This window comes from Gambusia affinis, linkage group LG04 (genome assembly GCF_019740435.1).
Source record: "Gambusia affinis linkage group LG04, SWU_Gaff_1.0, whole genome shotgun sequence".
NCBI classification, from domain to species: Eukaryota; Metazoa; Chordata; class Actinopteri; order Cyprinodontiformes; family Poeciliidae; genus Gambusia; species Gambusia affinis.
In genome coordinates, this window is record NC_057871.1 from 19,745,258 (window position 1) to 19,757,320 (window position 12,063).

Sequence of the window (12,063 nt, forward strand, 5' to 3'; positions counted from 1 at the left end):
TGTGCATTCAGAGTAAACAATACATAGATCCCTCTTCTCCTTCTTTGCAATTATGGATTGCCTTTTTTGTCTGAAGAGTTGTGGCGTGATAAAACTGCAGGTGGATAAGTAGCCAGAATAGCCTAAATTGTGGAAAAAGTTGTTTTAGAGCTGCAAAAAATCTCATTAAAGGATACAAGTCTCAACGTTGGCTCCAACGATGTAGCCCGTCACATCAAAGTTAATGCGGATGAACTTTCCCTGAGAGAGAGATGACAAGGAAAAGTGAGGTTTCCATCACAGACTGGAATATATCATACATAAATAAAATATATACTTCTTTGAACCACAAACTCACAAATCGAGAGGAGTTGTCATTTTTGATGGTCTTGGCGTTTCCGAAGGCCTCAAGGATGGGATTGGCCTGCAGGAGCTGCTTCTCCAGCTCACCCTGGTGACAGAAGTAGGTGGTGTCAAGAAGATATAAGAGTTGTTCTCGGTGAGTGTTTACAACGATAATGATGTGGGATAAGGGGAAGAAGGCATCAAATAATGAATCTACTTGATTCACCACTACTGAGGCATTTTATAGCGAGCAGTAAAAGGCATAATTACACAGAATCAAGAAAAGTCTGTAAAAGTTTAAGAAAACCTTTTTGATAGATTTCGATGTATTAAGAATTATCCAAACATATTTTCTGGAGATGTAATTTGTCTCCAGCGGAAGTAGCTGAGTGAATGTCTGTAACCGAGGTGAACAGCCCATCACTTTGAATCGAGCTAATCCTCCTGATCAAAGTCGTTCCTTTTGTCTGCATCGAGGTCAGGAACTCTACATAAATTTTCTCAATTAAAAACACCCACTGTGTAAATGAGCTAAAGCCTGCAAGAGAAAGAAAGGAAAAAAGAAAACAGTATCAAGAAGTAACTCTTCAGATTGATGGTAATTGATTTATAGTCAAAGTTAATTTTAAAAAGGTCTCTCTTATTTGAATCCCTGAAATTTATTTAGATCGCATATAAATTTGATGTTTCTGGAAAAAAACAACAACAAACGTCTGTACCAAATGCGCCAAAATAAAAGCCACTCTTATGTTTTAGGGAAAAAGAGAAAATACAGACCCACTGATGATGTGCTGTTGAGAGTTCAGGAAAACTAGAAAACAAAGGGAAGAAGACAGAGCACAGCAAGGTGGAAGTAAAGGAAAAAACTTTAATCTCATGAAATGTAAATAGAAACTTTAGAGACCGAAAAGCAGCAGGAGTCAAAAAGGCCTGAAAAGGACAGAAAGGAAAAAAAGGAAAAGAAAAAAACATTCCTGAAACTATTTCTGTTCAAACTGTGGGAGCTTCTGGAACTTGGAGAAAAGAATAACCACAATATTTCCTCTAGACACCCAAAACGTGTGTGTGAGATTAGTAGAAAAGGAGTTACTCACTTAAAAAAAATTAACACACATAGCCTAATACAGAATATGATAGCCAAAACCTTTTCCCCTCAATAAGCAAAGGCTTTTGAAATTAAATATATACCACATCAACAACACAACCAGGAAATTCACACAAGATAAAAAAGTAAAAAGCAAAAACTCCATGCAACAAGTGTAAAAAAGTGGGACAACAGGGAAATGAGCTCTGAACAAAAAGAAAATATCTGAAATCTGCAGTAAAAAGCATTTCCGCTCCCTGTCAGAGCAAATGAAGATTTAATCCTCACTGAAAGCCTATCAAATCAAAAGCATGTCATGATGGGTAAAAACAGAGAACTCTCACTCAAAATTTTACTGTGGCTAAAATGAATGAAGGCTGTTAAAGTTTACCACAGAACATTTGGACAATCCAATGAACTAGAGGGAGAATTTAGTCTGGCCATAGGAGGATTACATTTCTGAATGTAACAAAATGCACCGTGTTTGGAGGACAAACTGGACGCAAAGGTCAAGTGACGATGATGTTTGGGTTATTCTCGACAAGGTGGATCAAGTGTGGATTTCAAAGCAAAACAACAGCCTGAAAGACACCAAAAGAAAGCTTTTGATTGGTTTCAAAGCCAGAGAACAAAGCCACTGATGCCCCAGTCAATCTGACTAAACTGAAAAATCTATGAAAAAAAGACAGTTTGTGTGGATGAACCTGTTCTTTTACCTTTCCTATTTGGCACTAAAGAAATTTTCAGTAAATATCTGCTACACTTCTATGCTGTGTGACTTCACTTAATGCACCCAATTTATGGAATATTTTGTTTTGATGTGATTGTGACAGAAATCTGGTGCAAGTTTCATGCCAGAACCTGTGTCATAAAAATGCAAGACAATAAAATCTATACACTATATCTGTTAGAAAAAATAAATAAAATTCTATGATATCTGGCAGCCATTCATATCTTTCTGTTGAAATAATTTCAGCAGATAAATTTGTGTAACGGTCAAATGTTGGTTGTTTCACTTATTCACAAACCTGTACCTTGCATGGGGTTGTTGTATGAATACAAGATGGATTCATGTGGGGGTAATAAATCCGGTGTAGGAGGGGTGGGACGGATTTCTGCTGTGTGTGCATGTGTCTTTGTCAGTGTTTTATGAGGTCTGTGTAAAAAACATTGACCAAAAAAACCCCTAAAACAATAAAATCTGCAACAGAAGAGTCAGTGAACACTTCCTGTGTACCTCACAGGTAGATTATATGTTTAGGAGTCAAGAGGTTGTTGGATTTTGACAGACAAAAACAGGAGATGGGCATGCTCACACTGTGCTCGATGATCTGCAAGAGACTCTTTCACTGCTGCAGAGAGTTTGGTTTAATCTCCAGCAGCAGAGAAAACCCATCAATTTGACAACAATCCCGTCTCAAGATAGGAAAAGGGGCATGTTCACCACTGAGTGTCAGTACTCTACTAACCATCATGCAGTCTGAACAAGCCAGTCGCCAGAGTAAAAAGTTGGATTTTCTTTTAGGAAGACTTCCAGGACGTATGCCAACATTTTATTCCAGCGAGGAGGCTGTTCTAAATAAGCTATAGCTAGTGAGACATGTTGTAGAAAACAACATCTAATTTTAGAAAATTGGACAAAATTGGACACCCTATTTGGTGTCACTAAACTTCATGCACTTTTCTAATAGAACACACAAATGGCACACGCAAAAAAACCAAAAACAAAACAGCACACGTCAGGCATTCCCCTTTACTCACGTATGCAAACTGTGATCCTGATTGTTGCTATTTGAAGGAAATATACAGAGTTAAACTGGGCAGGTTTCCTTTGAGAGTGAGGGAAGTGACTGACAGAACCCAACACGGGTTCTTCACACAGATACCTACAGCGCTGCTGTCCTTTTTGCCTTTGTGAGACGAGGCCACAACAGCCAGATACTGGATGACTTTCTTGGTGTTCTCCGTTTTCCCGGCACCAGACTCTCCTCTGAAGAACGGGGAAACAAAGTAAGAACAGGATTAACAGATCCCGAGAGAGAGAGAAAGAAAGAAAGAGCACCATAAGGATAAATAGAACTGACAGGATTTCTGTTCACAGTTCAACAGTCCAGTTTAATTTGATGGGAATCATGTGCTGCAGAGATAGTCACCATTGCCTGACCCAAAATAAAATCTAACTTGCCGTTATGTAATCTGGTGGAATTTTTCAAGTCTGACAATTCAGCTGATCTGGGATTATTTAAATCATTTCAGTCTTTTGGTTTAGCATTAAAACAGGACAGGTAGGGATCAAAGTCCAAACGTTTACTCACACCAATCATGGGCATCCGATTGATGCACACAGTGGTATGCATCTTATATTTGGATACATGTCACTTTTCAAGTCACAAAGAATCAAAACATGACTTTGGGAATCAAAAACAACCTGGAATGATTCTCCCTTGATACAATAACTCCTGTAATATGAATTGGCAAAGATCCTTTAAATGAGTTGTTGTCCTACCAAGAACTTTACTTTTAAATATTCTCAAGAAATTGGCAACAAGGTTGAGATTATTCCAGAAGCCTGATATTTGCCGGCTTTATTAGTCAAACAGTTTATATACGTGGTTGGGATTATTGTCCCTTTAATATAATGTTACGGTTTTAACTGTCTGACCCCCAATTTCACCTTCAACATTAAAAAGAAATCTCTTCAGGGTGTAAAGAAAAAAACCCACAAGAACCACTAGCAAAGATTGATTGAAAGGATGCCAACACCTTCAGGCTTGACTGACATTTACAGAAGCACATGGACAAGGCAAACGTTTTCTGCAGATATTTTTATGTTCAGAGGAGACAAAGATCAGGTGTTATTAAAAGCTGCAAGGGTCACAATGACAAAATAAATGTTTGAAGGAGTCCAGGTGGCTTTCAAAGCTCAACACACCATATCAGGCAGGCCAAACTCAGGCTTGCTACTGGTTACTTACAAATCTCTATTGGATCTAAATTAAAGTTATGGGAAGGCCATCAGACAGCTCTAACTTGAAGTATGTGCTGCTACACCTTTTTAAAAATCACTCAAATGTTTTCACAAAGCAACATGGACAGATTCTTTCCCTTCACACAACAAACTCGGAAACAGGAGTCTGATTAAACCCAGAGACGTCAGGCAGAGCACACATGCAAGCTTGGTCGAGGGTCCTTAAAAGGCACGGGAAACTCTGTGTGTTAGGATTTGGCAGCTTCAAGAGGAATCCAACTGTGGTGTCATGTTTAGGCTGAGTAAGGACGTACAACATCCAAACTCAGCCTGCAGACATTTGGGAATACAGATTGAAATGCATCCAAGGTTTTCTCCTGTTAATTAATTGGTGACTTGTCATCACTGGAAGTGACTTGACACTTCCAGCTTACCATCAGCAGCAACTTTATATTTACGTTCAAACTTGTGTTGAGAAGTCTTGCATCTTTTATGGAGTTTTACTTTGCCTTTTAAAGAGGAAAAATATCCACATTAAAAATATATATAATTTTTTTTTAGACTTTAAATAATATGCAGACAGATATTGTGTCAGAGCACAAATATGGTTTTGTTTTTGCTTTTTTAGATAAAAAAAAAAAAAAGTAAAATACTATTGAGGGGAAATGTGTGTGAGAAGCTCATTGTACTTTATACTCATGAGAGATTTCACTCTCATGTTCTGCCCTGGCCTCTATTATATTATTATACATCAACATCTACAAAATGCATTTTCTATATTTCTAACACTAAACTGAGAAGAGGAATATTATTTAATAAAAAACATCTCCTATTGCCAAATATTTCCACTTACTACTCCAGAACTCTAACATTAACTTCTTGTAAAATATCCCATAAGACCCAAAAAAACCCAGTGAAACTTCACAAATGTTCAGAGGGTTTAAAGCAGAGGCCTGTTGAGGTTTAGAAACCACAATGGTTGTATAAATACAATGTTTAAGACAAGGTACAGTTCAACATCCTGACAGATTCTCCCTTTAAACCCTTTTCATTCATGCTCCATATAAATTTCCCTTAGCATTAAACACCTGATATTTGGCTGCTGGTATAGAGTTATCTAAACTTTTCCAGTTTCCCTCTGATAAGGAAGCATAATCGCTGAGGAAATTGCTTGATGGAAAAGAATGTACTGCATCCTGGTTGCAATAAATTCAGAGCAAAGATGGGGAAAGCCTTTTTCTCTCAGCTGGTTCAGGACAGCGAGAATATTTCGGTCCAGATTTTGAATGACGTTATGCAGTCAAATCTGTCTGAGCCCACTTTGAAAATGGAGACATTAATTATGCATTTTATGTAATCTGTTGATGTGTGCATTTCATTTGCACACCTCATTCCCTTCCTCCCCCGCCTTGTCTTTACTTTAAGTAGCTGCATGCAGCACACCAGTATTGGCACTGGATGATATGACATTCAGCTTGAATGACTAATAACATGATAAACCTCTATGATTATATTTAAATAATCTTTTTTAGTAAATGAACAAGCCAAAATTTTATTAAAGTTAATGCACCGAGTCCAATTGTCTCTGGATGTCTCTGCAACTGTTCAAAAATTCTCAATAATTTGTTTAGCTCAAATAAACAGATTAGCTCTCCAAACATTTGGAGAGCTAATCTGGTTCCCCCATCAGAGTTCAGGACACACTTCCTGACTAAATCCCTGGGTGACAAACAAGGACACGGATCTCCCAGAGAACTGCAAAACCTTTAGCATGAACAGACAAGAAAGGAGGTTTCATTTGCTTTTTTTGCCGTTTCATTTATTTTTGGCATCTGGTTTAGATCTCTGCTTGCATGATGTCACACAACACATATGTTGTGTTATGTGACATCAGGTCACATAACACAACATAAATCCAAGAGACATTTGGAGTTTGTTTCACTTACGTGCAGAGAATGGACTGATCCTCACGATCTGCAAAATCAAAGAGAGTGGCAGCATTAGATATTTATGGCAAGTGATTCAGCAGCATAGGAACAAAGGGAAGAATTCAGTTCCTCTGCAAAAGAACTAAAACTAAATGCTACTTGGGGTTTATACACCAGCTGGTGGTAACAGAGGGTCTCGTTTCAGTTCTGATGTGGTAAAGGGTCTGAACTTGCAGTGATGAGAGGAAACATTTCCCGTCAGGCAGATTTATTATTTTTGCTTTGTTTTGGTCACAATACAGCTCAGTTTATTTACAGATCACCAATTTGTAAAGACAAACAAACAAACACCCGTCTAATATAAAGGCCACATTGCAAAAGAAAAAAACAACAAAAAAAAAACAACCAAAAAACTAAAATTCTCTTTATGTAGAGAGACAGTCAATTCAGTCCAATCACACAGATTCAATGTGACAACCATGTGTTCCAGTTCAATGCTAGTTAAATTTTTTGGTAAGGGAGAAAGTTACAATCACAAAGAACAAAGAGAAATGCACACACTCTTGATCAAAATGTGTTCTGGTCTGCGCTTGACTGGCAAGTTGATAAAATAAATGTAAACAAACCACACCACCTACCAACCACAGACTGGTCTTTTTTCCACCCAGAGTTTCCTTGCACTGCGCCAGCTTGCATAAATAACCAATCACAAACAGCACCAAGAAGCAGACATAACTGAACAAACCAAAAGAAAATTTAATATATCTGAATTTTGTACCCTAAAGATATTTAGTCACACATACAAATGCATACTCAGCATTGTCTATTTTAGGTAGCATTTATTTCAACTTACTTTACCTTTAAATGCAACTAATATAAAAAAAGACTCAAGTATTGTTTTGTTGGTTGCTGAACTTTGTACCAAGAGAAATTTTGAAGTAGAAGGAGTCTGTAAGAGGGCAACTGTTCTTGCAAAGCAGCACTATATGCAAGTCACTCCAAATAAATGAATTCGAACTCTGATATATTCAGTTCAGCTCTGTTTATGAAACAATGCAGTTGGATTAGTTTTACAGCACTCTAAAATTACTTCGGTGTGAAACCTGAAGTTCAAGTAGTGTAAAACTAAAGTCATACCACAACAGTTTTTATCTAACTAATCTGAGTGATAATTCATGCGATTCAGTCCCTGAATGCAAAAACACCTCCAAGCTCGATGCTGAATAGTCAAGAGCAACTGCTGCAGCAGGAGAATCACTTCATTTAATGTTTAAATGCCAAGTCAAAAACACACAAGCCAGTGCAGAAGTGGTTCATTAGTGCTAACTTGACTTTGGCCACTTCCCTCCATTCCTCGTAGGCAGTCACAAAACATGCAGCCGGTTCCTACTCTGCACTTCCTAATTAAGGCAGAGGGAGAGGGAACGTGCGACGGCCAGATAAGCGTATTTTTGAACACTATCCAAAAACACCGCTCACTCAACAAAACCTAAAAGGGAACAGAAAGGCTTAAACATGTCTATGAAATCGAGTCAGACATATGGAGTCGATATGATTGTCAAAAAGAGGCCAGAGAGCTCTATACCTGTAAATATAGTGGGAGCACAGAGGAATAAAATGGTTTTCTGCTGCAATGAGACAGCAACTCCCTTCTGGGAATTTCACATTTTTTATCTGCTGCACATCAAAGACTGAAGGGTAATTTTGGAGGCCTGGGATCTCAGCCAAGCTGGAGGCTGAATGTTTCAAAGCTTAGGAGAGTTATCTGAATTTGTGGTAGTTATGCATCACGTTGGCTCCAACATGAGAACTGTTCCTACTTGACTAGTCAGTGTGAAACATCCCGCTTCATTGGTTTAAACTTCATGGGAAATACAGCCAGCATTAACGCCACATAAATTTGTCCTTAGGAGCAGATGTATGTTTCATTAACTAAGAAATGTAAAAATAACTAAGCTGAAACACACAGTAAGCATTACCGGTCATCTTGGAGGAAAAACTGCTTCTTTTAGGCACTATTTCAAAATAGAAAGCCATTCTAGTCAGGCAGATACTTGTTGATTTCCTCAAGTAAAAACAATATCTAGAAGTTAACATACCATGGAGAAAAAAAAGTAATTTCTGTCCTACCATCACAAATGGAAGCTGGTGGAAAAAAAAGACAAATTGAATGTGTGGAAAGATATTTCTTTCCCAGGTATGGTGGAGGACCTGTGACAAAATGAAGCAGTTTCTCTCCTAAAAGCCATGGGGACCTTCTTCAAGAGCTTGGCCCCAGACTTCTACACGTACCAGAAGATTTTAAACAAAAATCCAGTGAACTCTGCCTGAACATGAACAGGCAGTCACTGTATCTTTCAACAGGATAATAATCCAAAACAAGGCCAAATCAATACAGAAACGGTCTCCCAACCGCAAAGTTCAACCTTTTTATAAAGACCTCTTACTCTCCACGTCTAAGAAGACCTGAGGGCATAAAAGGCTTAACATAACTCCCTGGGTCAATGGGAGCGAGCCAGTTTAACCATTTTTAGCTCAGCAATACCAGAGGTCCACTCAGAAATGCACAACTTCCAATAAAGCCACATAGGGGGCAATATTCTGCAGCTTTATACACTCCCATCAAAAGAGAGAGAAAAACAAACAAACAAAAAGAACAAGGGGATTTCACACCACAATATCACTGCATGTTTTTGACCCCAGTTTTCCCTGCGATAATTTATCCACACCAAGAAAGCAGATTTCTGCTTGCGGCACCTCTGTGACTGCAAATATTATTTCCCCTCCATTCATCACATACACAAAAATCTGGGCTTTCTGTGGACATCTGCAGAGACCTCTCACGGACCCCGGGGGGCCGGTACAGATGACAAATTTTATTCACAAGGTCATAGAGCACACTAGGATGAATCTTGTGAAATGTTACTGCAGAACATGATCTATTGGCAACAGGTCAGGTGAAAAGGTGACGTACTAAAGGCAGAAGGTGATTTAAAAAAAATAAATGCATACAAAAAGTACTGTTTTTCCTAATTTAAAAAAAAACATCTTTACCAGAGGTCACATTAAAAACATTATTGGAAAAGTTACTGACAAATAGTCTGGTTTATTAAGTTTATTCATTAAGGGGTGGTCCATAAACTAAATTATGCAGAAACTGTAATGCGTCATCAGTCCTAAACAAATGTTTAGTCTGAAGTATAAACATAAAGTTAAAACAAGTATTTTTTTTTCTGCTTTAAGCATGTGCATTCCTGTAAGGCACACCCATAAACTGAGTCCTGAGCTGCAATGGTGCTTCTGCAAAGGATAAATTGAAGACATATAATCCAAACACCAGCAGAAACACCAGTCAATCCACCCGTTTTCTTGTTTACCTCCACAGCTGCAGTGTAAATATAAGTTCTCACATAAACACCAACTTCCTGTGCACTGGTTTGTCCCAGGAAGTCTTGGATTAGCAGCTATGGTTGATCAAATTTGATATTAACATAAAACCATCAATGTTTTTTTTTTTTTATATTTCTTACAAATAAAAATCTGAAAAGTTCAGGGTACAAATGTATTCTGCCCCCCTTTATTTTGGCTACTCTTACTAAAACACAAATCCATTATCAGGGACTCCACAAATCGAGCTTTTATGCAAGAGCAGAAAGATGGAAAACCACTGCTGAAACAGCGCCAAACAGAGGCATCCCCAGTTTACCACAATTGATGAGGGAAACACAGCGAACATGTTGAAGAAAGTTTTCTGCGTGGATGAAACAAGTTAGCTTTGGGGCAAACTAAGGCTGCACATAGCTCCAAATACAACACATGGTGGTTCACCTTCCACCAAGACGCCATGTCAAAGAAATCCCTTACATAACATGTTCATGTGTCTGAATGGCCAAGTCAAAGCTCAGATCTAAATCCAATTGAGAATCTGCCACAAGAATTGGGAAGAGAAAAGGGGGGAAAAAAATAAAATAAAGAGCATTTTAAGCAGAAGAATTTGAGAACTTTAGTCCTTAGATGTGCAACTTTTGCTGTTGTAAAGTTGGTTCTCCAAAAGTTTTTCCTCATATGGGATTTTTCCGATTTTTATTTCTGAAGGGTTAGAAAACCACGTTCTAATTCCCTTACACTTCCCAATTAGGCACTACTGTGTGTCGTTTTGTCACACTACATCCTAATGCTGTTTGTGATTAAAATGTGACAACACTTAAAGGAAGTTCAATGGATAATGAATATCTTTGCAATTTATTTTAAGAGAGGACATTAGATCGTTTTTCTAAATACCAGTGTAACTCACTAAAAATGTGCAAAAGTAAAAACAAAACTGAAAGCTGGCATTACTTGCATCTACTTTTTGATCTAGCTGCAACATTTGTTATATGTAATCAAACAGTTCTTTTACAATAAACAAAATTAATCTTACATTTCCTTTTTGGGTAATAATTTTCTGCCACATACCTATGCAGTCTTTCTGAATGGGAAAGCTCTAATTTTACAGAATTATTCAACTTTGGACACTGTTAAAACTGCAAATCGTCCTTCATAAGTTTCATTCAAATATTCTGTGTCATGAAGAAGTAGCAGCAAACTGAAGAGGAGATTTTGGAAGAAGGAAATGCTTTACTGCCCTCCGCCCATCCAGATGTCAACTCCTTTGAGAAAATGTCCTCATGTCAACATGAAATCAAGTGGTCCAAAAGCCCCCTGGAAACAGATTCTGTGGGAAATGAGCTGTTGTGAAATCGCATCACTGCAGTTTGAGCCAAGAGCCATTTACTGTAAGCACGATTCTGCCAAGGCCACAGTCGTCACCTCTAACTATGAAAACTATGGATTATATTTGATCCACTCTAGTACATAATACTTGCAATGAACTGCATTGTTTTATATTCAAAGTTACACAAAAGCTAATTTGTAAAGCTTTTATTTAATTTGAAAACTTTCGGGGTCCAGCTTAAATATTTTTACCACGTTACACAGATCAACAAAATATCAAACTAATGACAAGGTTAATAAAAACATAAGTATTTTTGTTTGTTTGTTTTAATTAAGACTCAGTTAGAATGGGTTAATCCTAAAAACTACCCAATCCACAGAGGTAAAACCAAACATATTTACTCAGTAATTAACAAGGTATAAGTTGTGACATAAATAATGTAATATTTTAAAAAACTGACCCTAAAACAGCCTTTATATTAATAAAAAAATTTTTGTTAAACAAATTATAAAAAGGTATCACTATTCAAAGTACAAATCACTCAGTAGGATGGTTCATCAACAAACTGTTAGAAATTAATAAAAATATTCAGTTTCACAAACTGAATACATGTTTTAGAAATCAACTTATAAAACAATATTCAATACATTTAGAAGTACATCAATTTAATATTGACTTATTTAATTTTGATTCAGAAGCTCAGTAAATCACAGGTAATTCATCAAAAATAATCCTCCAGTCAAGAGTCGAAATGGACGTTTAAATCATTTCCAACTTCACTGCAGGGATTTAACAGAGAACCAATTGCAGGAGAAATCCTACCTTGCATCATGTTTCTGTAGGCATTGTCAGCTATAGAATAGATATGAGGGGGGACTTCATGCCGTTTCTTCCCTTTGTACATGTCGATGATCTTCTCGGAGTAGATGGGCAGCATTTTATACGGGTTCACCACCACACAGAACAGGCCAGAGTACGTCTGTGAAAACACAAAAATGTCACATTCAAAACTTGGGAGGATGTTTTTGCCTTCATGGCTGTTAGA

The 12,063-nt window shown here is 37.5% G+C and overlaps 1 protein-coding gene across 4 annotated transcripts in view; it reads right to left on the bottom strand.

Annotated features, from left to right (window-relative positions):
- myh11a (myosin, heavy chain 11a, smooth muscle) overlaps window positions 1-12,063 on the bottom strand; it is a 32,095-nt gene that overhangs the window by 13,357 nt on the left and 6,675 nt on the right. For 3 of the 4 annotated variants that reach the window (XM_044113669.1, XM_044113673.1, XM_044113671.1), the window contains 6 exons: window positions 11,841-11,997; window positions 6,323-6,350; window positions 3,299-3,398; window positions 3,170-3,196; window positions 338-430; window positions 177-240 (listed from right to left, as the gene is read on the bottom strand). In XM_044113669.1, the coding sequence (XP_043969604.1) occupies window positions 177-240; window positions 338-430; window positions 3,170-3,196; window positions 3,299-3,398; window positions 6,323-6,350; window positions 11,841-11,997 (469 nt within the window). The remainder of the gene's footprint in view (window positions 1-176; window positions 241-337; window positions 431-3,169; window positions 3,197-3,298; window positions 3,399-6,322; window positions 6,351-11,840; window positions 11,998-12,063) is intronic. The other variant, XM_044113670.1, reaches the window with a different exon arrangement.